The 26,709-nt window shown below is 33.3% G+C and overlaps 2 protein-coding genes across 12 annotated transcripts in view; one reads left to right on the top strand and one right to left on the bottom strand.

Moving 5' to 3' along the window:
* The window catches only part of LOC106668453, a 58,353-nt gene extending 41,658 nt beyond the window's left edge, over positions 1-16,695 (top strand). For 3 of the 4 annotated variants that reach the window (XM_014397236.2, XM_014397238.2, XM_014397239.1), the window contains 4 exons: positions 7,550-7,705; positions 10,069-10,224; positions 11,003-11,135; positions 11,400-13,575. In XM_014397236.2, the coding sequence (XP_014252722.1) occupies positions 7,550-7,705; positions 10,069-10,224; positions 11,003-11,135; positions 11,400-12,640 (1,686 nt within the window). In that variant the 3' untranslated portion in view covers positions 12,641-13,575. Of the gene's footprint in view, positions 1-7,549; positions 7,706-10,068; positions 10,225-11,002; positions 11,136-11,399; positions 13,576-14,931; positions 14,998-15,059; positions 15,173-15,231; positions 15,418-15,478; positions 15,684-15,767; positions 15,914-15,977; positions 16,191-16,244; positions 16,347-16,419 lie in introns of those variants that run through there. The other variant, XM_014397237.2, reaches the window with a different exon arrangement.
* A 363-nt stretch (positions 16,696-17,058) lies between these two features.
* Positions 17,059-26,677, bottom strand: LOC106668454 (CTD nuclear envelope phosphatase 1 homolog). 8 transcript variants are annotated; one of them, XM_014397242.2, is made up of 8 exons: positions 26,335-26,632; positions 23,254-23,331; positions 21,620-21,655; positions 20,257-20,323; positions 19,484-19,674; positions 19,149-19,377; positions 18,905-19,059; positions 17,059-18,542 (listed from the first exon to the last, which is right to left on the bottom strand). In XM_014397242.2, exons 1-7 carry the CDS (start codon positions 26,431-26,433, stop codon positions 18,914-18,916), a joined length of 846 nt encoding a protein of 281 aa, XP_014252728.1. In that variant the 5' UTR covers positions 26,434-26,632; the 3' UTR covers positions 17,059-18,542; positions 18,905-18,913. The 8 variants fall into 8 exon arrangements, with proteins under 8 accessions (XP_014252728.1, XP_014252726.1, XP_024081867.1 ...); XM_014397240.2 differs by having other exon boundaries at positions 17,059-18,591; positions 26,335-26,631; XM_024226099.1 differs by having other exon boundaries at positions 17,059-18,591; positions 26,344-26,631.
* Positions 26,678-26,709: the final 32 nt, after the last annotated feature.

The raw sequence follows: 26,709 nt of genomic DNA, 5'->3' as shown, positions 1-26,709 counted from the left end.
ATGCAAAGGTTGAGGACATACTGAATTGAACATTTTCTTCATTGTTTCCATAGCAATATTTTTGGTAAAATTGTTTTACTGAGTTTAATTTTTATTTATTTTTTAAAACTATAGCTAATTTTTTTCTTGAAAAATCCAGTAAATAAAAAAAAAGTGAAACAATTTTATAAACAAATAACGCAACTGTATTCTTTCTAATATGGATATGTTTCAAATACGTGTAAAATTCGCTCAAACATGTTTAAAAATCAACAAAACCAAAGCAAATACAATATTGTTAGAACTAAACATATTATGTAAGGATTCGATTAAATATTCAAGGGTGTAATATTATTTTAGACAAGATATTATAGATTTTGAAATATATTAAACGTGGTGATTTATTAACGTATTTAAACAAATTCTGTAGTAAAGTTTGAATAGTGTATTAATTATTTTATTACTATTTAGATTAGCATGTGGAGAGTAGTTATTGCTTTGTTGTAAAGGCAGCAATAGTTTTTAAATAGTGCGATAAACTAAATAAATCAAATTATATAAAATACTATTATACTGTTCAAGTTCTCGTATCAAAAGTAGTTCTTTAGTCAAATAAACGAATTAGCTAAACGGTGAATTGTTACTAAAAAAGATTACCACCAAACGCACCTTTTTACGAATGAAAAAACTAAAATCTTTATACAATTCCAGGATCTAGAGACCTAACGGTTGGAAAGACGGAGTCAAAACGATTTAACATACCTAAAAATTGTTATGTAGGCACAAGTGAATAAAAAGATTCTATAGAAAAAAAGGAAAATTGTTTTTTAAGCCCCTTTATGTAACAAATATCCATCGTGACAAACGATAATTGTCGAATAAACCAAAATAATAGGGTGAGGAAATCAGATAAATCAATGAAAATGAATAGCCTAGAACGATATTTATGACAGTTAGCACAAAGTCAGAAGTAAAATCTGTGTACGATTTAGCTTCCTACATTGTCTCAAATTAATATTTATCTTATATAGTTAAAACCAGGTGTTGTTTAAAATAGTTGGTTAGAAAATAACGTTAGCTCTCTCTTAATACGACAATTGGAATCAATAAACCTGAAAAACACGTCTATTATTAACAACTACGCAATTATATGCTTACTTTTTAAAAAAAGTCATTTTAAATGGTTTATTAATTTTGGATAGACAAAACAAGGTTAAAATTGATTTTTTACTGTTTTGAGACGTTTTATTCTCGTTAAAAGAATAACATCAGTAAGCCATAAGCTAGAAGTTAGAAAACTAGAATTTCTGAAAAAATTATGAAGTTCCGTCAGTTTAAAAATGAAAATTTTATAGGTAAAAGAGTAAGCTCAGAAACTCTTAAACGTGTCGAACTAGAGTTTAATTTAAACAATCTTCTGAAAATATGTTTTAAACCAAGAGTGTCTTTACTGATTACTGATTTATATTAGCTCAAATCTGCACGCGCGTGTACAAACAAGAGCACTTCTTGCAGTCGAACTGCAATTCCAGCTTTTGTAATTTACAATAAGTTACTGAAAGGCCTTGGAAACACCACCTCGGGTGTTGGCAAGCCGGGATCAGAACTCAGTCTTGTCCATTCAGCCCGGAGGTTGGGCTCCAGGGGCTACCTACGTCATTTCATCCCCAACGCAAACAGTTCCTAAATCCATTCACACTCTCATCCAATCATGAATATATTTTTACTTATTTACATAACATTCACTCGGTTGCAAATGGAGTGGTCGATATTGCTCCATCTCACTTAACACTTATTATATAACTAACCTAATTGAATGTAAATGAATAGTCATTAGTCCTCCATCGGCCTCTCACACTACACATTCACGTCAATAAATATATTCACACTCAAACACACGCTAGGAACACAAAACTATCATTACTATATAATAAAACAACCCTGTTCCTAGGCATTCCTACACGTTCTCTATACGGAGCCAAGAAATTTAATACCCTTCAATTAGGCGGAACTCCGACCAGCCTTTCCCTACTTGCGGCTTTGGCCCAAAAGTGTGTCCGTGTAAGTCCGTCCCCACATGGCCTATTCTCAATGGGGTGAGGATGACCCTTCTTATACCAGTCAGGTCCTCAGGTGCCAACTACTAATGTAATTAAATATTTAACAATTACATATAATTATATAACAATTAACTTAATTTAATTAACTATGTACATAGTTATATTGTCAAATCAACAGCATTTTGCTTAAAAAATTAAACTGAAATTAAGAAAAGCAGCATAGTACAAACTGCAATAAAGTTTTAGTAGAATAAAATTTTTTTAATGCTGTGACCCATATACTAATAAAAATGATTCTAAATCTTAACAAAATACATTTTTTCAATTCAGGCCAAATTATTTATTCTACATGAAAAGAGTTTACTCGGCTTTAAAGAAAGTGTAGATGTTATTCTAGTACAAGTTTAAAACCTAGAGACTAAATTGCCCAAAAAAATACTATTTCAAATTCACCCGAACGGTGTAAATGGAAAATATGTATCAAAATCGTACTAAATTAATTATTACTATTATTACTTCTCCATAACTTATGTAAATATTAACTTTATAATTTAATTGTTGAGTGTTAGGATCAAGGATGTGGTCTTTGTTACAATTAATTACTGTTGTGATTCGTCAAGTTTTCGATCGTTTATTCTACCCATTTCGAATACAACCCAAGATTTTTACACTCAACGATTAATCCACTTTGTCGATGGTCATCTAATCCACGTTTATACCTTTTTAATTTAATTTTAACTCTTCTTATTTTATTCTTTTAATATTTTATGTCGTTTGAATAATGTTGGATGATCGTATTATTTATTAATTTTTAAACACATTATTCTAAGGATTGAAATAGAAAGGCATTTTAAAATTTTAAAGCTAAAAATTTAGAATTGTGTGAACAACAACAAGCTACTACAAAGAAAAAATGTTTTCGTGTTGGCTCATTAGTTTAAAAGATGAGGAATATCAATTTTCACAGTCTTTTATAGTTCAACTACTACTTTCTTAAAGCAAGAACTTTATTGTATTAAAATGCATAAATAATTAATTTATCATGACCTTCGGAGGGGTGGAATTTCCATCGATTTGGTGAGTCTCGATTATCTCGATTGAATATTACATAAAGGGGTCGTGGTCGATGTAATCATAGACGTCCACACGGCATTCCATCCCACGCCAGGCTAGTCGTCGTGTAAGGTAAGTCGTCATACTTTTTGTAACAACCGAGTACTTTTTTCTTTTTTTTTGTGTAAAATCTCCCACCCGGCCAAACGGCGAAACACTACCCCTATTAAGATGTTTTATCTTTGTTCTGGCACCACGTGGTACTTTAATCTACTATATCGAACGGCAAAATTATAAAGTCCATTTATAACTAGGGAGCGGATGTTTATGTATTAAAAAAGTCAAAATATGTACGTAAATACTTCTTTCTTTTTAATTAAGTTGATAAGGACCGGAAGGAGGTCAACTGATAACTTAATACGACAGTCTTGCCTAAGTTTAACAAATTTACATTTAACAAAATAATTTTAAAATTTACAATAATATTAATGTGACAGTAGTACTTCCTCAACTATTATTCTATTTAGCATTAAAAAAGAAGTATATTTAATGACATCTACAGGCAACTAAAGGGTAATTTTTAAAAAATTTTACAATAAATATTTATAAATTTATACGTAATACTTTTTTGGCCTTTGCTTCTTTGGCAATTGGCTCAGAGACAATCTGATCAAATTTTTAAGTCCGTAGCCCTTAGAAAATCCAAAACATTGTACACTGCTGCTTGTAATTGCTGAACGGTTTTGTAGTTAAACGGCTTGATCAGCTTTCGAGTTCAGTACAGGCTGTACTGACTGTCTGACATTTTTGTTTTTTCATTATTATACTTTTTGCATTCCAAAATGAGATGTTCCAGGCCTTCCCTCTCTTCGCATACTAAACAAAGGTCACTTCGTCTTTGCTCTATTTTCTTCAAATATGTTCCATTTATTCCGTGGTTTGACCTGATTTTATTTATTGTAGTGCAATCTTTTTTAGAGATTTTAAAGTTTTTTATTATAGAAAGTAAGTAATTTTTTATTAGAGAAGTTTAAGGAACCACGGCTTCCTGCTGATCGTCGAGTTTATATCCCGGTAAAATTTACCAGTGGAGTAGGAGTCTAGTTGCTTGTTCCACTTGTCATCATATACTTCCTTTTTCAAACTGCTTTGAACTCCTCAATGTGGGATTCTAAATTTTGCTCTTTTGTACAGCTTGCCTTAGACTCATCCATGGCCCCGCCCCGTACCAGAAGGTGCATTCGACTTGCCGTTCAAATAACCTATGGCTGAGTTCCATAATTTTGGACACCATATAGAGGCAACCTCACTGTAAGGTGAAATTTTTAATGCTCTCTGAGCTCCTTGAATCCGTCAGGATAAACACTTCCTCTTCCTTCAAATTTCCTCCTAAATGGCTTCCAATGCCGTTCGAATGCCGATTAGTTCCACTGAGAAGATAGTTCATTATTACGTTTGTGTTTTCCATTCTCTTTTGTCTGGACATCGTACCAAGCGCATCCTACACCTTTGGCACTCTTAGAACCATCAATGATCTAAGATCTTCCCACAGAACTTTATTGGCCATACATCAGGTACCTCGTTATAATCGCATAAATATGACTGACTATATATGACTCTTTTTTACAGCTTTAGACCGCGTAATCCAAGGCGTACTTGTGATGTAGGCTGTCCGTATATGTAATTTTAATGAGTTGACTATGTACATATGCTTCCAAAAGAGGGGTGCTCTTTTTCTTGATCCAGTAGTTCTGCGTTAGGACCTTTTCGGTTTAGGTTAGACCGAAAAGGTTTCAACACAAAATTTTTTGCCTATCTCTCTAATCTTAATCCTAAGGGGTATCACAAGATTCATGTTCAATGACGCTTGTCGGTGTGTCTTCAAGATATCCAGTACAGCGTCTCAAACATTTGTTTCGGAAAACCTTCATTTTTCTCAACTGCATCTCGCTTGTTGCGCCTTAAAGATTCGATCCAAAGTCAATCGTTCTTCTTATGCACGCCTTATAGAACATTAACATAACGACCTAGCTGCTGTAAAATATCTGAGGATATTTAGATATTTCTCACCATTTTCTATTAATTTCCCTATGTGGTGCTTCCATAGCAATTTTTGATCAAGAATTAATCCTAAAAATTTCAATAACGTTCTACTTTAAAATTTAAACCATCTAACAATATTACGTTCTGTGGTAGAGGAGGTACATAAAACTTAAGGAGTTATATATATAANTATATATATATAATAATGACAATAGCGTTCCCTGAGAGACAACTAGAAGACTACGGGTAATAACGATTCTTTGTGCAAATTATATTTTAAGCAATATCAAAACATCTAATCAGCAAAAAGGTTTTCTGACACCAGAGCAGGTTTGATCTCCTTACGTTTAAATCGGTTTCCCTCATTTTTATAAAGTTATTCAGATATCGTGAGATGCGGTCGGGTGTGATGTGGGTTTCAGAAAAACATTTTCTTTATCGTGTCAAGGTTTCGATCTTTTATTGAGATCATCTTCAGAGCTCAAAGTGTTTGTCTTCTGTGAAATTGTGCCATCCTTGCGTGTCGTGTTGTTTAAATTTTTATAAAATTTAAAATACCGGAGTACGCCATACTAGAACGAAGTGAATCTATCTTTAGATAACAGTTTTTAGGTTTTAGAAAAATATACAATTTCTGTAAGGAGCCTTCTGTCCAATGCCGTCTCTCTAGCCAATATCTCAAGACTATTTAATTTAAAGAAATGATTGGCTATGTATTGATAATCCTGTACCATTTCTATTTTTATTAGTGCAATCAGCACGGTGTTGGTCCATTCGCAATCCTAGAGACTGTTTTGTCTGACAGTATGGATTAGATCACAGTTATTACATTCAACTCCATAAATTACATGTGGTAAGTTTAAAAATGAAAGAATTTTTTTTTCTTGAGTTTTTATAAATGAAAACAGTCTTAACATTAATGGTAGGATGCATAAAAATACCATTCAATTTGTTAGAAATGCTTTGAGTGCCAATCCATTATCAAATGTCCATTCATATCCCCGATATTGGATAAGTAGTTCTATAATGGAATCCTTCCATCAACCTCCACTTCTGATGTAAATACAATTAATTGTATTGTGAGTTGTAAGTCCAATGTCGATTCTACCAGAGTCTTAAGGGCAATAGCCAAAAGATTATCAACGAACGTAAACATTAATTTCACATCATAGTGAAGCTGTGATATAACCCAATCCCATATATCAGTCATCAGAATATCAGCCAAGATAGCTGATAAGACACCTCTCATAGCCACTCCATCTTTTTGTTTGTATCAGCCTTTTTTTTACTAAATGTGAGCTTATTTTTAATAAAATATGTTTAAAAACAAGAAAAGCAAAAGTTTAAAAATCAAAAGCAAAATAAATTTTGTATGATAAAGATCAGTTTCAAAATAACAAACAAAACAAAATTGAAACATTTCATTCTTTAAAATTATTGGGAATGACAAGATATTTTAAATTTTCAAAATTTAAACGGCGACGATCAGGTTTGGAAATGGATATACATCAGGTAAAGGAGCGTTTATCTACCGATTTTATCGGAGCGAATTTAAAATTTAAACTCTCATTTGAGTTTAACTCCATTTCTGGTTCTGAAGTTTTTCCTTCATACCTTTCAGGGTGTCAGAGATGTTCTTTAGCTCTTTAAATCTAGAATTTTTAAGCAGCATATTTTCCATCATCTTCCTCATTTTGTTACCGAATTGCACTCCAGCTGTTTCTAGTTTTTAATAGTTGATTTAGCTCTCAATAAGTGACATATTTAGGGTTTTCCAATTTTCCTTATCGCATGGTAACGTAGAAATATGCCAAAATGAATAAACGATAAAAACACTTAAATGAAGGAAATATGTATCAAAAATAATTTACTCTAAAACATGTAAAATATGCAGCATTAACATGTTTTAAATTGCTTCAAAATGTCATAAAATATCAATAATAATTCGTAATGTGTCAATATGTGGCTTTACAAAAATATGTAAACACATAAGCTCCCTAGTTATAACAAACCAAACAATATTTTTTCAAGTGTTCTGGACGAATCTATCATTTTTACTTGTACTTTCCTGTCAGAACTGCTGAATTCTTTTGTTTTCATATATATATAGGTGTAATGACACTTTGACAATATAAAATAGGACTATAATGATTCGGATTTGGTGGGGTCCAAGTCTGTACTGTTGATATATGACTTTTTTGCTCGCTGCCAATGTTTTGATTGTAATTAGCTAAGATTCGTGCTGTTTGAAACTGATTAGACCTTTGGTTTAGCAAGCTGAACGAATCGTTTTAAGCGGATTAGGTTTAGAGCGATTTTTATCCGTAACAGGCGGAGCCAGGGGGAACGGACAAAAACAGGATAGTCGTGGCATTAGCAGATGGTTTGATAAAATGACTGGGGGTTTATTTCAGGCCAAGATCGAACGGGTGCACAAGGCCGCCAGGGAAGGAGATCTCAGAGGCGTGCAGACTTCTCTGGATAGACGCAAATTCGCAGTCGCCAGGGACAACAGCACCCCACTCAAGCCGACGCCGCTTCACGTCGCCGCGTTATTCGGACGAACGAGTGTAAGTATTGACGGAACTCACGAGACTAAGCGGACCGGAAAGCGAACTAACAACAAATCAATTTTTTTTCCTCCAATTAAAATCGTAATATTTTCAACCAATTTCATAACTGTTGTTTACATCTTGTGAAGGGATTTGGAACCTTTGAATGATTAAACAGTTATTGAAAGAAAAGTTTATCCAGAAAATCGATAAATTGTCAAGTTACAGTAAGTACAGATGATAAAAATATAAAGAAAATTTTACGAAAGTACTCCCTGCGGCTGCTGTTGGGTGTTTTACCACAACGTAGATGGCATAGCTCGAGTAGTCAACGTGATCACCCGGGTGACCAGATTTTGTCAAATCCACGTCAATTTGATCATTCAAAAGATCAAAGTTCCTACGCAAGATAACTTGTAAAAAATAAATAATAAATAACTTGTAAATAAATAAAAGATATACCTAACTATTATGAAATTGCTTGAAAAGATTATTAACTTAAATACGATTTTGACTAAAAAATTATGAAATTGGTTGAAAAAAAAAGAAGCAAATAAGGGAAAAGTTTATGTGAAAACAATGGCGTGCCTTGTCCTCATTTGATACGAATCGATTTCACACATCTAAAAGAAAATTTGCTATGTGATTAATATTAACAGCATAACATATTACATGTGACCGTTTTTACTTTCAATATTTCTTGGTTGAAAAAACAAATGGAAAACGGTTCTGATGTTCGTCTTTTAATGTTCAACAGACAACTGATGGGACTTAAAGCGAGCCAATCGATTGCAAACATGTAAAATCGCTATTCTTTGCACTACAACCTGTTTCTATTCATTTCTTTGCAATGTCCGGCGACAATTTAAATTTAAATTCCTTGTGGTTTTCTTAGTATTTTATTGTTTCCTTCCTCCCGAGTTTAAGTCTAAAACGAGTAATTACAACGCCCTGTATAAGGCGAACTCTTCAGTAAGAAGGTACATTTTTACTGTTTGTAAAAAATAAGCTTAAAAAATCTTCCAGCCACCTTTTCAAATCAGTCTTTAGAACAGCCCGTTATTCAATAATTACTATGATCCCATAACCCAATAAATCTTCCCACCTAACGAATTTATACAGACCTATTTCCTTACTCTCATTTCTTTGGAAAGACTTAGAGAAAATTCTCATTAGGCGTACCTCTCCCATCCTAAAGTCCCAAAACATAATACCAAACCACCAATTTAGTTTCCGTTCATACCACAGCACCATTTAACAGAAGCATCGAGTTGTGTAGTCCAGTTTGAGCGAGGGGAGTATTTCTTGATGTGGCGCAAGACTTCGATCGAGTCTGGCACCCGAAGCTTCTCTCCAAGTTACAGGCTCTTCTCCCCTCAACCAATTATCTGATGCTAAGATCCTACCTGTCCGATAGGTATTACCAAGTCAAACAAGGTGAAGATCTTTCCTCTTTTTTCCTTGTCGGGGCTGAAGGACCGCAAAGAAGCATCCTAGGTTCTCTCCTACAGACAACATGCACTGCCGTTATCCCTCTAAAGGCTAACACATTCCTTCTACATTCGCAGACGATACACTCCTCGCATCAAAGCCCAAAAATAGCTTCTTCCAACACCCAGGCCCATCTAAACGATGCCCATCAATGAACCAAAAGAAGTATAAAAAGTAATCAAATTAAGTATATTCACACAACCTTTACCCTCCGGCGTGCGACATTTCCAACGCTCTACTATAACAACATACTTACACCAACTGCAGACAGTAAAATATCTAGGCATGTTTCTCGTTAAAAAAATTGCTCAACCAAACGCTCCAAATACAAAAGATTTCAGTGGCTGGAGTCAAAAAGTGATCTCCGCAAGATCCCAATGCTCTTTTCTGCGTATTGAACCTTACCCTACACACCGACTCCAAATTCCTTTTGTCAAAGAACTCATCCTTTCCCGTTACACAAAATTCCATAAATCCATAACCATTCATACTAATCCTCTTGTCCCGCCGGGTCAATCCGCCAATTATAACGACAGCCTACCTAATAACTACTATGTTAGGTCTTCATTGGGCAATTTACCTTTTCCGGCCTTCACGCAAATTGAATTGTTGATGTTACATATGTGTATAACGCAATATATATCGTTTGTTGCATCTCTGGAGGTACAACTTTCGTACAAATTAAAAAAAAATTCCCTGAACGGTATGAGAGACCAAGCGATTGTTAAGATCAGAATGCAAAGATAGGAGTTGATCTCTTGTAGCATATCTGCTTTTTTATAAAACATATTTGATTTGATTTCAATACCATAAAACGCACAAAAAGTAACTTGCACACAAGAGTGAAGATGTACGAACCGATATAAACTGTTATTAATTCAAAATTTCAGGTTCTTCGCTATTTAGCGGGGAGATTCCCTGAGACGATGCACGCTCAAGACTCTGCGGGTAGATCGCCGTTACATTACGCAGCAACTTTGCCGGACAACGGCCACTTCTACTCGCTCCTCGTCACACTCGGGGCTGATAAGTCCCTTGCTGATGATGTAAGTGGTTGGTTAAACGTAAATACAATTTTCAGCTTGAAGAGATATACAGTGGGATTTTACAATTAAAACGTCTACGGTGGGGTAAATAAATTATTGGAGTTGAGTTTGCTGTACTCTGACCGTAAAAGATCAAGTCACGATAGCCGACAAGATTGGAGGCTGATGGTGGTTTCCACCATTTTGGCTGCGTCACCAAATACGTTGTCAAATGCTTACGTTGTCATGGAAGTTTTGCGACTCCATGATCTTTGAGTTAAGCCGCCATTATCATTAGATGTATCAATGTCGAACAGTGTTATTCCGCAGAATCCACTAGATAGATAGAATAATACTGTATTTCAGCAATTGCTATTACAGGGGGGATCCAAGCACAATAGGGGTACAGGTCGAGGTGCAAAAGGCCTTGTAGCCACCTCTTTTATCCCTATCCCCATCTCCCTATTATTTATAAAACTAATTAATTAATAATACTAATAATAGGATGTACCAACTGAACAAAAATAAATATTCAATCTTCTTAAATAATGAACATTAAAATACATTACAAAGAACCTAAATATATGGCGCCAAACCTAAAATAAATAATTACATGACGCAAAAATAAAATATCATTCATAGACAATGAAAGCCCACAATTACAGTGCTTCATAAATAAAATTAAACAGATCAATTGCCTGGTTTTCTGTTTCAAACTTTAATAAAAATTCAAGTCTTATAATTTTGTTTTTAAATTACAATAAATAAAGATAATTGAACATCATTGTGAATTTATAAGGCTGGAAAAACAGCGGAGGATTACCTTAGAAATCGGGCTGAGTTGACGAGGGAGAGTCTACTTGCTGAATATCAGAACCGAACGGTGCCGGTCGACACTTCAGGACTCAACTTCAACCGATACGCCGATAAAGGTGAGGAAGTCGTAAGCTCTGTAAATAAACAGTTTTTCTTCTTCTTCTTCTTCTCTCTCTCTCTCTCTCTCTCTCTCTCTCTCTCTCTCTCTCTCTCTCTCTCTCTCTCTCTCTCTCTCTCTCTCTCTCTCTCTCTCTCTCTCTCTCTCTAGGTGTGATGTGCTTTCATTCTCTGATCCCCACTTGCATGCGTTTTGGGAGTTGCACACTTTTGAATATGACGAGAACAAACCCCCATTGGACGATTACGATTGTGTTTTTCAGTTGCAAATGACAACGTGTCCAGTCGGCAGGACATCGACGACGAATTGCTGATGGCCCGGTTAGAGACCGCCTTCCACTTCGTCCAGACAAAAGGGAAGGGGACCTTTTTGCAGAAGCACTGCACGAAGGCCGTTTTCGAAGAGTTGAAGTACAGATGTACGCGATTGGACAACACCCTGATAGACGTGATCAGGCCGGGCGTCCGCGATTTGGCGTTGGGAAAGGGAAAACTGAAAGACAAGCTTTTCACCGGTCTCGAAGTGCCGGATTACGAGAGCTTCCGAGTATTTGAAAGAATAATAATGCCGGTCATAAGGGAATTGAACGAAATATCTCCAGGGGAAGAATTGCGTGAACAGCCAGCGAGGAACTTTTGGTCGGAGCGAAAGGAGCAATTTGAAACCATAGACCTCGATCCGACCGGCAATGTAATTAAAGGATTCGTCGTCGAGATGTCCAGGAACCTGTCTCCCGTCTCTTTTCCGAAAAATCTCAAACTTTCCGACCTCGAAAAAGTCGAAGTAGCTCTTACGTCTGTGATGACCGGCTACTACAGGCGCAACAAGGAGAGCGGCTTTATCGATGAATCGGGTGAAAATTTCGGATCCTACTACAGTTTGAACGAGATGGCAGAGAACAAGGAGGTCCTGCAAGACTTGGAACAAGAGTCTCTCGTCGCCGAAGGTATAGATGACCCAAACTCGGACAACTGGCCATACGGTCGAGGCGTGTTCATCAGCCCGTATGGCGACGTAGCCGCATGGATCAACATAAGAGAACACCTTAAACTTTTCACCGTCACCACACCGGAACACAGGGGTCACGCGGGACGTGCGTACATAACCGCCGTCGACATAATTAGCTCGTTAGACGAAAAAGTCGAATCCGTTAGAGACCCGGTTTTAGGATTTTTGACCACTGACCCTCGCCTCGTCGGCAACACTCTCTGCTTCAACGTCCTTCTGAGCCTGCCGAATTTGGCAAAAAGCAAATCGTCGCTCAACCGGCTCTGCGTTGAGCAAGGGCTACACCTGCAGATGACCACCAACCCTACACGGTTCAGGCTGAAAAACAAAGCTTGCCTTGGATACTCGGAATTCGACTGTTTTTTTAAGTTCGTAGACTCCGTTAAAATGATCGTTGAAGCCGAGAAGTTCTCGTCAAAAACTTCCGTAGTCCAAATACCGAGTTTAATCAAGAACTTTCTCGCGAAAAAAAATAGACGAAAACTCGACAATTGACTGTTTTGAGGAGGGTCTTATATAGACTTCAAATCGATTTCCAAGTCAACCATTAAATAGCAACTGTCTTTCCCTTGCATTGCAAAACTATTAATCAGTATCATTCAAAACAAATGTATCTGTAACTAAGTCCTATCGTTATTCGTGATAAATTTATATTAAAATTTTGATCGAACTCTCAGATTTTACAAAGATTATCTTTGTCATTATCCGAAACCATTAGTAAAAGTCATGCGAAGCTTGAAAAGCCACATGGCTTTGCCCGAGTTGACCCCTGAGATATAATCGGAGTTCAGTAAATATTAAATAATGTTCTCAAATTTTAACTGTTGAATCCTCTCTGATTCATTTCAAGATATAAGAGCACGATCTCTACTTTTTCATTCAAAAAAGTGTGCATCTATCATTTAAATTTGGGCAAGATCAGGCAAATTTCAAATTGTATATTTTATATACTACAACACTTGTGCACGTTCAAGCCAGGCTGATAATTTAATTTCTATTGTCATCAGAAAATAAAAAGCATGAGTGAAAGAGGAAGGCAGGCTTTCAGCAGTAACATGTAAAAATGTACATATGTTGTATTTCAACCCTCACATTTCATGAAGGGAATCTTGATAAAGCACAAAACAAATACATATAATTTGTGGGTTGTAATAAAACTTTTCCATGTGGTTCTTTTTAATAAACTATTTATTTTATTTTTATATTAAATATTTTTGTACGTTTCTATGGTTTTTATTTAAAAGATATAACCATTTTGCATCGACAAGCCCCATGGCCGAGATAAAATTCAATACATAACCTTCTTCCATTTTGGCCATACGGTTTGTCGATGCAAAATGGTCATATTTCTTTCAAAAGAAACTATATTTAAATTTTTTGAAAATAAGATGCTGATGATGGGTGTAAATTTGCGAAACTACCAAAAATTTAATGTAAAAATAAAACAAAAAATTTATTTAAAAAAACAAAACATGGAAAAGTTATTAAAAAAAATTATAAATATAAAAATGTTTTTAAAAAATCCATGTTACATAATAAAACTTATAAAACATACATATTTACAAAACTTACTTAGTTTTGTAATTAGTATTACAATACTAATCTTTTCTGCACAATTAACATTATTAGGACTTTTTTTTAAACGTTTTTAAAACTTTTCAATTTTTTTAAAAGTGTATTTTTAGTAATAAAAATAGTTTTAATGTACATAATTTTGCCGTTTCTATCCTAATTCACTTGTTATTGTGTGATCCAACGTAAGTATTTCAGAAAAACATATTTATTCTGCATAAGTTTTTGTCCTGTCTGTGACTGCCATGAAGTCTTATACCACCGAAATGTTTATTACAATGCTTAACATTATATTTTCACAATTCTACTCGTTTTTATTATTTTAATTGTGATATTATTGTTTGGTGAATGTTGCAAATGTAATGTTTTATCTATTATCAATTTCATCTCTTAACAAATATGGCAGTTCTTTGTCGAATGTTGCAAGCATTATTTATTTATATTTTCTAGATTCTTAAAACATAATTACATTCCAAGACCTTTTTAATTTGGCAGTAGACCCATTGTTAAGGGCTTGCCATTAATTAATTTAGCTTTTGTATAATCTTTATTATCCACTCATTGAACCATTTTATCTGTTTATGTCACCCGTCATTAAAATATAGCTATAAAAGATAGACTTTAAATATTAATATAATGGATTATTGCAATAGTTTGATATCTGACCAGACATTTCATCATTTTTATATTTCACGGTGTATTTTTCTTATAATTCAGTGAGTCTAGGCTTAATATTCAAGTCTTATAGAAATCCCCACTTGAATTTTATAATTTGAATTTTAAACGTGCATGTTTCTATCTGTAATTAGAAAATAAATGTACACATGTGGAATCTTCGCTTACTGTCCCAAGCTGTAATATATATATTTTTTTTTCACACTGGTCCAAGTTCACATTTGAAGACCTATATTTTTAATGCAAGAACTGTTTCAAAATTAATTAAAAATGTAAAATAGGGATATTTTGATAAGTAAATTTATAATGTAGAATAAATATTAATTCTAGATAATACAGCAGGCTGAACTTTCGCACCAAGTGTAACCATATAAACTCAAACAAATATTTTATATAATTTTTCCCCAGTTGTGCAACTTAAAATATTAGCTAATAATATTAATAATAACAGAAACAAAATTTTAAACATAAAAAAACATCAAGTGGAAAAAAGACCAAGCCACAATTTAATTTTATGATATTCTATTTATTTGAAATAGGTGCAGAGCTTATGAGAGAAGGATATCCCATCTTTAACCCAGAAGAAGGAAGATACCTGGCAAATTGTACGTCTCAAGTTTGGTTAATTTCATTGTATAATTGTGTAGAACTTTCATTTTTGCTTTAGCATTGGGTGAACCTTTGATTAAAGGGCTGACTGAGGTAGCTCAAATAAGGCCAAGGAATCCCGTTTCACATCTGGCACATTTCCTTCTTGATTATAACAAGGCAGATAATGAAGTAAGTTTGTTTTTTTAAGTGGAATGTTAATTATTTCTATTAAACATCTAAAATAAAAGGAGGTGAGGAGCATAAAAGGAAGAAATGATGAAGATGAGAAAGAAAATGAAAATAACTTAAATGTCCAAAATGGTGAATTGGATGACAATAAGGATGATTACAAAGCAGAGGATAATGAAGACGAAGAGGAAGACAATGATGATAAAGATTCAGAGCCCAAGTTAGCTTTTAAGCAAGCTAACAGGGTAAATATTACAATTATAATGACTTGTTAATTTCAAAATTATCCTCCTTATTTTTTTAAAGGATGAACATGGACAGAGTATGGTCCACTTTGCTGCAGCTAGGTCGCACGGAAGAAATGCTATATTTCAACTTCTACAAGAAATGGACATCAACATCGGTTTGAGGGATGGTTTATACAGAACAGCAAGAGACATTGCAGAACAGCTTGAAATTCAAGATAATGTCCAGAGCATAGACAAATATGTGGTTTCGATTGCAGCAAGAGGTAATGAAATGTAGAACAAAGCTAACCTTAAAATAAAAAATTAAAACTTTTTTATAATATAAAGAACTTTTCAACAAATTTTAGGCGAAGATGGCAAATTGCAAGAACTGATACTAGAAGGCTATGATCACATTCTTGATGCTGAAGACGAAGCAAACATAATGGATGTTGTCACTGAGAGAGGACTTGAGAGTACAATAGAAATTCTTAAAGGAATAACTTCATTTGAGGTTTGGATAACAAAAATTGCTATTTACACATATTTTTACAAACAAGAAAAAAAAAACATTTTAGGAGAGGAGAGAAAAATTGCATCGCGCAATCCGGTTTGGAAGTCTGAAGCAGGTCAATTCTATCTTTGAGGAATCGCCTAATAAAAAAGATCTTGCACTTGCAAAAAATCAACAAGGCCGCTGTAGCCTTCATGTCGCAGTACTTTCTCAGAATGAGCCAATTGTGGAACACATTGCTAATCGTTACCGTGGGACACTGCATGTCGGAGACAACGTGAGTTCAAAAATTGAAATAAACAAAACTATGTACTATTATCATTTGTTATAGCTCTCGAGGACTCCTTTGCATTATGCAATGGGTGTGGAGAAAGTCGAACCTCTCAGCAGAATCTTGATCGCCGCCGGTGCTCAAAGAGTTCTTAAAGATTTGGTAAATAACTTAACAGTTTAAATATTTTAATGGTAAACATTATCAGTCTAATTCAATTGTTTTTCTCTTACAGAAAGGAAGACAGCCAAGCTACTATTTCATGAACAAAACTGATATTCAAAAGCTTCAGGATGAAGAAGACGCTCTCAGAGTTTAAAAGGTGTAAAGGCACATCATTATAAATAACATTTTAACAAATTTCTTTTGTAGAACATTATGTAAATATAAATTTTTTGTATTTTTAGCTGAAATATACTAATGTTTACAAATTTTAAAATCATTTTCTTGTCAAAAATGGTTATACACATCGTAAAATCTGCATATTATGTGTCATCTGTCACGTCTGTATAAATTCATTTTTTCAAAGAGGAAAAAAGAATTTATATTTAATTGCTGAAAAAGTTAGACCTTCAGATACCGAGATCGCCTTATAATCTATATTTTAAAAAAATAAACAAAGAAGTTTTACGTCTATACGTATAGTCTTATTATCTGGCAAAGTCAATTGCTTTTTCACAAATAAAATAATAAGTAAGAAGTTTAAGGACTTGTCCACTTTCAATCCATATTATTTTTCTTTTCTACACTGTCACATTTCTTAAAGGTCAGCCAGTTTAGTATTATAAACAGATATTGACAATATCATGCATTTTTCCTTCTGGCTTTATAATTGTAAAAAGGAAAACATTTTTCGGCAAATAAAAACAACTACTTCAAAATTACAGTTTAATTGGTTAACTACAATAAATTATTAAAACTTATTAAAACTCCTACACTTTTGCATTTTGACTGAATTGAACCATTCTCATAAGTTTTGTGTTATACTATGTAGTCATTCAAAGTCCCTATTACTAAAGGGTATTGTTGTTTTTCTTGCCTACAGCTTTCCTTTTTATTATCTCAAGGGAGGGAGTCCTTTTGACATAATTCGCAATAAAAAAAGGGTTAAATGATTTTAGGTAAATTTCATACACCATAACATGTTTGTAAGATATTTTCACAATGTTTTTGTTGTATCTGAGGGCTTGCCCTACATTTCTTTGCAGGATTTGTCCTTTCTCGTCTTGAGAAAAGTATAAAAATATGTGGTGTTATAGAAACAGGATAACTCTTTATTTTGTAAAGTTTATTTATAATTATTTATTTGAATGGTCGGGGCATTTCTTTAAAAACTATCTGTCTCGAAAAATCACGTTTGACAAATAATAGAAAAAAAAAAAATTTTTTACTCCCGAATTTTACATCCATTAATTTCTACAATTCAGTTAATTTGAATATTACACTGATTAACAATCCAAGAATCAACAAATGGACATTTCAACATCAACAATATTACAATTCAATTTTTTTAAAATAAATTTAAAAACTAAAAACAAAAAAAGGGCTTATGCACTTAACAAAGAGGGCAAGGAACTCCCAAAATTAAATAAATATAGATTTAATATACATAGATTTATGTCGCTTTTATATTTTTACATTTAATTAGCGACTTAATATACAATTATTAGGAGAAAAAAAGAAAAAACTAAATTAGGCTCTTTCAGTCAGGAAGCCCTCAAGGAAAATTGGCTGAATACTAAAAAAAACTAAAACGTTTAAAAATTAAATGTTGAAATACAGAACAATCAGGTTGGTGTACGAATAATGTACAATGATTACAAAGAGATGTTTTTAAAGATCGGTCCCTAATGTGACGAATTACTAATCAAAACATCTAAAAATTTATAATTAATTTATCTAAATCTATATAATACAATTGATGTACATTGGAGAAAGTGTGAAATTTACAATGATTCGCATCCGACAAAGTTTTGAGGACTCTGACACTAACTTTGGTGTTATCTAAGTATCGGCTTAATAATAATTGTGCATTCACTGTGAATGTGCAATGCACATGTGCATGCTTCGATTTACTTCGACTTAAAGTTAAATTTACATTTACCGTTTTACGGCAAGTACGTATTTACACTTGGATATTTTAAAATAAGGTGTCTAGTTATACATGCACAGATACATTCACGCAGTATGAAGCAATGGCGCTCCTCCCTTCATTCTTTACCCTTAGACGAGGCCTAAAATCAGGCACTTGATGATGTAAAAACGTGGGCAGTGAGGCTAAAACGAATGAAAGAAGAAACGGAGTTCTCAAAACCTTCCCACCTCTTCCACTGTAATGGACGAGATTGCTTTCTTGGTCTGAAATAAATATGTCAACTCTTCTTAGACAATAAAAAAGTAAATCACCCTAAAAATTAAAATTAATGTTAATCAACGTTTCAGAGTTATTATAGTTAAAAATGAGACATACTGGGCCAAATAGAAATGATAAATGATGGAGTGAGTGTGGTGTTCAATACTTTTTAAAAGTACTGGGCCAAATGTTACATTCAAACATAAATAAAATTCAGTATGAAAAACTATAAAATTGCAATATTTCCTGACTATACTGAATAAATATTTTGTCTAAAGTAGTACAGTCCAAGTTCTCTAACAATATACTGAATAACCATTTTATTTTTTACCCAACATGTCTTTTTATTAAAATAAAACCTACTTACATCAAAATGCTACCAAATTTTATGAAGATGGAGATTTCTACTCAAGACTGATCTAACATCTTGTGTGAATCGAAGTGCATCCAGCACAGGTAGCAGATTAAGTAGTGCTGTATCCATGGGATCAGAAAACCACGATTTAATTGGTATGGCATTGTCTGTAATAACAAAAAGTATTAATAAATATCAGCTAAAATGTAGTTTTATGTACTTGTTTAAAATTTAAATATGGATAATGGATACTTACCAGGATATGACCTGTAAGCACCAGGGGAGTTGTCCAGTATAAATATACTGGTGAGATCAGTAGTGACCGCTGTCAAGTCTTTGGTATAAGTGCCCAGGTCGGGTGTACAGTGCTGTCTGTAAAACCTCCTTTTCAGGATGCCTCGGTTGTTGTCGAGTTTGTCGGCAACGCCCGCTCCATATATCTCCATCGATGCAGTGAAAACAACAAGCTCATACCATTGTGACACCTGATTAAGTATAATTTTTACTAAAATCCGTTTGTCATAATGAATGCCAACTATTGGGCAGATTTTTTAATACGTCAGTTCGTATTTTATTGTGAGAGTAGCTTACAATGTCTAAAAAGAAATCCACATGCGGCCTCTTGTGAACAAGGAACCGAACCGGGTTCCTCTCAATTACAACTTTGAGTACGAAATCATGTGGCGTCCCTGGCTTGATGAGCTGTCGCGAATTTGAGTCATGGTGTGAGTGTATCAGTGTCTCATCAAGATCGAGTACCAACACCTTTCTTTTTACAATACCTAAAACAAAATTAAAAATTAATTTCTACAAAATAAGTAACAATTTGAATTTTAATAACGTACAACATTACTGAGGTCTATACTTTCTCTGTAAAATTTCATATGTGAACAATCTGATGAATATCTATCAAAATAGCAGTCGTTGGATCTATTATGATAAATTATTACAAAATATATTTTAAATGTCTTTCTTTTATTTTACTTTTTTTGGTTTTAAAAGTTTAATTTAAAAATACATTTTAGAGAAATTTTAAGTTAGTGGTGATTAAACTAATAATGATGCATGTTTCATAATAATGCTAATATTCATTTTAGCCTGTGCAATAAATCTATAATTTTGTAAGCAATTTTTGGAGAGAAGTGATACCATTAATAGTATTACTTGGTTAAAGAAGATACAATTATTCAAAAACTTAATCAATACACATAAGACTTTCTGTAAAAAGATTTTTTTAAAAAGCTTCTCAACCCATGTTAACTAAAAAAACACAATCTATTGAACTGTCGAGTTTGGCCGATTTAAAAACAAATGAAAGATATTCAAAGCAATATATTTAAAAATTTAAATAAAACTACACTTACTTAGTCTATGCCTTGAAAGAGGTGATAACGGGAATAGTTCGTATTTTACAGGTTGATGCTGCACTACCTAAAAACAATTTTTTTTTAAATATATGCATGTACATATGTATTTTAATCTTTATATTTTACTTTTCTAGAAGACTCACTCAAGAATCCAAGAAATCATCAAATAAATGAAGTAATATTGTTTTTAATAAAAGTTAATTTTATGATATAGGGCAAATAATGCCATACTGGATAGGTCACAGACCAGGATCTTGAAAAGTCAATATGTGCAAAAGCAAATGTCACAAGATAATGATTTTTTTCTTTCCTTCCTGGCCACTGAATAATTTCATAGGTGGTTTTGTATTTTTAGTTTTGGTCTTTAACTAAAAGGAACTTTTCAGTCGCAAATAAACAAAATGAGAATTTTTTTTGCCGTAACCTAAAATTCACTAATGTATCTGTAGTACTTTCATCCCTGGTATGTTTTGATGCACTGTGCAATCAAATAATTACATAATCTAGAGGATTCTTCAAGATAAGATGCTTCGATTTTTTTTTTTTATTATTTATATATTTCTATCTTATTAAATTTTTATACAAAGTAAATAAAGTTGGCGTTGGAATTTTCCTTTTGGAAAACACGATCAGTTGGTACATCCCAATAGAAATTGGATGAATGAACAAAAAATTATAAAAATGTCAGAATTTCAAGAAATTTTAACTGTTAAAAGATAATGTATGTACTATTAAAAAACAAGACAAGTGATTTTATTATACCTAAAAATCTCAACCACTTTAAACAATTTTTTTTAATGTAATGAAATTTGAAGCAGATTAACCTAATAGCTAGTAATCTGTATATTTCTTTTAATGTTTGTACTTGTGGATTGGAAATAAACAATCCAATGGACATGGGAAATGTCCAACCCTTCAGACATAAAATATGAATAATATTAATTTCAAACAGTAGCTTATTATAGGAGATTAATACTATTAACCCAAAAAATAAAACTACAAAATTGCCTTGAATCAGTCTGAACAAAGAAAACCCTTGATTAAGATTAAGAAAACGATCCCCCATGCAATTTGTAAATATATTTGGTTGAACAAATACAGATTGTTTACAAAATGTAGTTAATCTATTAAAAAAAATATATTTAAAAAGTCACACTAAAAGACATGAAACGAAAGGATAAATATTAAAATATTAGTGAAGGTCGTGCACGTTGGGCAAGATATCTGGCAAGGCCTTTATTTGGCAGCGAACACAGTAAAGTAGGTTTATTGTTAGAACAAAAACAAAACTCAAGCTCACACTAGGAAACTGAATTTTCATTTTGGTTAGAACAAGTAAAAAGAAAAAAAAAATGTTTACCTTGAGTTTCCACTCATTTAGCAAATTTGGGATTATCTGAATAACAGAAAAGACAATATTAAGTTGACTTTCTGTTTATTTAAAACAAAATTATCTGTCTGTTATGGATTGGCAAATATTAAAAAATCTCCTATTATACTAGTTAGGTTCAACTTTTTAGATCGGAGATTGCAAGATCAATGAAATACAAACTGTCACTGTCATTATACTTAGTCATTAAATGTACCAAACAAAAAAGTTTAGATTGTTCATTTAAAGCCAGTGGTTACAAACTGATAAAGTAATGTCTAACATTATTTAATGTAAAAATAAGCTATCAGCATTAACAATGAAACAACACCTATATAATATCGTAAATAAATACCCAACACCGTCTTTAGCAGATATATTTTTTATTTATATTTATAGTAGATATATTTTTAATGAATAATTTATAATTTGATTTCTATTCAGCTTGGCATTTAAGGAATAAATTCAATGCAATTAAGTTTTTCATTTTCTTTTCTAAAAACCAAACCAAATTTACTGATATTGATTCACATTACCTTTTTAAACTGGGCTTATGAAAACAGGAAATGTTTTATTTACTATAAGTTTAATTCCTAATATATGTAATTGTAAATTTATCATTGAAGAATATTTTAAGTACAAAATCTATTATGTTGCATGTCAAAAGGACATTTTAATGTTGTGATTACTCAAATGTATGATGATTGTGTGACTCAAACCACCAAAACAGAACAGAGCACATTCTCATTGGGTGTCAGTTTACACAAATATTCGTTCAGAACCGTGAAGAAATGTTTAGTTATCTGATAGAATATTTGTATCTAAATTGTGATTCTTCTTATCAGAGAAAAACAAATGTTTATGTCTGATCTTGTCCTTGATGAATAAGGGAATGGGATAGTAGATACTGGAATTGGCAAGGGTAAATACAAAAATTATCATGTACAAATTTTTTCCATTCGGTTAAACTAGGAAGAAAAATATTTGAAATAGGCAGAATATTTGAGAACATTAATTCACAAAACTGAACTTTAAAGTTTCATACTATTCTGTCAACATTTTACTTATTATTATAGATAATTACTTTTATCAAAATTTATTGACTGTTTTATCATTTTTTGATAGCAAAAAAGAACAAAATGTCAAAAATGAGAAAATGATAAGGCAGCAAATGTGCATGTAATGATAGCAAAGCATTAATTGTTTACACTTTCTGTGTAAAAATAATTATTAAAAAATGTTGGAATGGTTGGTGAAATTGTCCTTCTTTTTTTTTTTTTCCCCACAAACAACCCTAGATATAATGGGCTAATATAAAATGAACATTACATACATTTTAACTAAATTCTTAGAGAAGGAAATAAACAAATGAGTGTACTCTGGATATTAAAATGAATCTTTTAGGAATAAAATAAAGTGACATACCTTTTATATTACTAATAAACCCAAAACTTCTACTTTCTTAGCATAAATACGCACTATCGGTTTAATTTTTTAAACTGAAGATTAGAAGTATTGCACATTGTAAATTTCTCAGTGTACAAAGTCAAGAATCTACTTTCGAGGTTTACATGTGTTAGTACATGTCACTATGTTTAGAGGAAGAAACAAGAGTTAACATATACCTTGACAGAGCACTGCAGATTCAATGAGCATAAGTTGATCGATGCCAACAAACACGAGATGGGCTGATTCTGCCGATTCTGTTAAGAAGACAATTTAACAAATTTACTCAATGTGAAGAAATGTTCACAGACCATAGAATAAGTACAACCATAAATCCGAGGAAAGCGCAACCTTATAAACCTCATAGACAAATTACATCTAACAGGTGTTCTGAAAGTACATACAGAACAGCTTTTGGAGAACAAAAATGTCACTAAACACCCTAACTTATACAGTTTGCATTACATGTTAGGAGTGCAGACTGAGGTCAAAAGTGAAAATTGTGCAGTTCCAGGGAGAGAACATTGCAGAGTTGTATTGCAGATTAGCAGGATTACTGTTTTACACTTATAGGGTGTAGAAGTTTAATACCGAAAGTAAAAATTGGCATACTCAGAATGCGTACTGCTTATATTTACATTTTGTATAACCGTGATTACTTATTTTATTTTATGTGGCCTAGGGATTCACACGATAAGAAAGTACCTTAGACAAAAGGACAAAATAAAATGAGGAAACAATCGAATTCATTCAATGGATATAATCAAACCAAGAGCGTTCTATCAAGTTTTGGAAGGAAAGAAACCCCAAAATGCATCAAAAGAAGAAGGAAAAACTTTGAATCATAACAGGATTCTTAACAGGACTAAATGGGCATTTGAAGAAGATTGGTATAACCCAATAAAAGTACTTACAGATTCTGGAAAGAAGCAAAGGAGACACTAACACACCTATTAACAAACTGTGTCTCTACATTTGCCATAGGAGGAAGTGTTTTGGGACATAGAACATAACCATAGAAGAGATTCAACCACTGAAACCAGGCATACTAATCAATTTTTTTTATGAACTCACTGGTGCACTGTAGGTATACATACTGTAGGTATACATACTGTATAGGTATACAGTAAAAACCTTTTTAACCAACTTGGCTTAACCAAAACAATTTCAGTAAAAAATGGTACATGAGAATGTTGTGTTATTGCAAGTTTTAGTCACTATTTATGGTGTTGGGATATCAACAGTGGGTAAAATGTAAACCTAAACTCAAAAAGTTGTAAAGTGCCAAACCACAAGCAATCTCATCATGAAAACAATTAATAAAGCTCGTTTTCTCTGATTGACATTTTGGCTCCAGTTCGTATACATACAATTCGTATACATATATGTCTACATGGTTTTAAGTGGAAATTATTTTTTTTACAACTTTTACCGCATGTCTGCAGCCTCCATGGTTTACCCGAAAAATAAAATTATCTGAAACAGATCAGCCTCCTTAATTCGGCTAAAAAGGGTTCTAATGTACAGAAATACATCTTACATCATTAATTTTGTAAGCCGATGTCCATCTTAGAATAATTTTTTTTTCTCTCCCGATTCCACTCGGCCCAACAGACTTTTGATTTTGCTTTTATTCCCTATTCTAATTGAAAAACTTATAAAAGAGGTTGATTTGGAAAACAAAGGTTACAAACAATTACTGTCAACTCGGGGAGTTGAGTAAGCAGTCACACTCTTTCTGGGACTCAAGAGGATTCAGCGTGCCAGAGTTGGAGTTGCAATGTGACCAGTCAAATAAAGTCGACTGCCTAGGATCCAGAGAGGTCCAGAAGAGAACCCAGAAGTGCGCTGACGATGACATGGAAGATAATATTGGCAAGCTTCATTTAGGTTAAGTCCTTTTATTGATAAACTCATTCCAGATTTGGCTAACTTGCCTACGTTGGTTGAAAATTGTGTTGTTTATTTTTGCCTTTAAGACAGAATAGTGTTACAACACATGTTGAAGACTATATCTCTCTGGTTTATTGATGAATTTTGGATTGAATCTCATTAAGCTATTGGACCCCATGAAAAGCTTGCTCGTTTGACTGAAAATCAATGACAGGATTTATCTATCTAATTAATTGTTAATCACATTTACTCCTAGACCCTTCCCCTACACAAAAAGTAACTATATGTTGAATATTCTCTTATCACTTAGTGAAAAACAAAAAAAGAGAGCCCACAGCACATCCTGTATATCTTTCAATTAATTAATCTGTATTTAAGGTATTGGTTGAGATAAAAATGGCAAAAAGGAGGGAAAATTCAAAAGGTGAGGTTGCGATGGGAAGTTGGTGTCCGAGTGGATCGAAGTCGCGATAGCTCAAGTGGTAGAGCAGCGGCGTATTTAGCCGAAGGTCGTGGGTTCGAATCCCACTTGTGGCACTGCCTTTTTTATCTCAACCAATACCTTAAATACAGATTTTTTTATAATGTTTTGCTGGTATAATGCGGTACCATTGCAGGTAGTGAACTTCAAGTTTTTTTTGTTTTTTTTTTTAATTGTATCAAGGAAAATAATGCTAAAGAAACTGCATTTTTTGTTAATATGAGATGTTAGGATGTAGGAAGAAACTGTTCTAAGAGATAAGGTTTTTTAATAGTGCACTACAGAACCAATGAACTTAAAAGACATCTGAAAAGGATTGACGTGAAAAAACACAGGAAGTGTCCATTCAGCAAATAAACAGAAAAGACTGATAAATTTGCCATCAGATTGAAGAACACTGAAGTTATTTTGGAACCTACATGTAGAGAAAATTTCATCACTGCAACAGGTGAAAATTATATAATTCATGGAACAATTACCTAAGTAAGTTTGGATCAAAAGATAAAATAACTCCAGAAGGGTGCAGTATGAAACCAAAATGAATTCATGAGTAATCAACAATGGAATTTGTTTATGTAGTATGGAGGCATTGTAAAATAAATTGTTCTGTTTTGTGCATGCTCAGTATGAAAATATACTTCTTGAAAGACGTTTGTAAATCAAAATTTCAAGAGTGATTTCGCAACTACCCACATAAATTATTAATAATAATGAGTATCAAGTGTTTTGTTTTTATTTATATATTTTTGTTGTATATTTGCATTAAATGGATGGATGTAAGGGAGATGGAATGTTTGTACATAATCGTGATTGATGAAAAGAGGATAATAGGACGTGCTTATTAAATTGGCTTAAAATCTTTAAATAAAAATTGTTAAATACTTACAGCCCTAACCTGTTTCCTGAGCAGAAAACAAATACACGTCCACACGCGCGATGCTAGCATATAACAAGCGCGGAGACCCATTTGCAACTCCTTAAGCATTTGGTCGAGTTTTGTTGAGCATTTGCCGGGGGCGGAAGGGTCAGCGGGCGGCCGGTCTGGGCCCCAGGGAAAGCATCGTCCGCCTTTGTTTTCCTACGGCTCGCGGCTCCTGGGAGAACGAGAGGAGGTTCGCACCGATAAGTCGCCTCAACGGTCGGCGGCCATCACGACTCGCGGCCTGGGACAAGGATGCACCGGACGGCATCGTCGGCGGAACCTTCAAAGCCCGGCCTCGTTTCCATGACGACAACGTTTTCTCAACGGTGAAACGTTTTC

Source organism: Cimex lectularius, unplaced genomic scaffold (assembly GCF_000648675.2).
Source record: "Cimex lectularius strain Harlan isolate CLEC.00 unplaced genomic scaffold, Clec_2.1 scaffold144, whole genome shotgun sequence".
Classification (NCBI taxonomy): Eukaryota; Metazoa; Arthropoda; class Insecta; order Hemiptera; family Cimicidae; genus Cimex; species Cimex lectularius.
The sequence above is the reverse complement of the archived record's forward strand: the minus strand, read 5'-3'. Positions and strand labels throughout refer to the sequence as shown.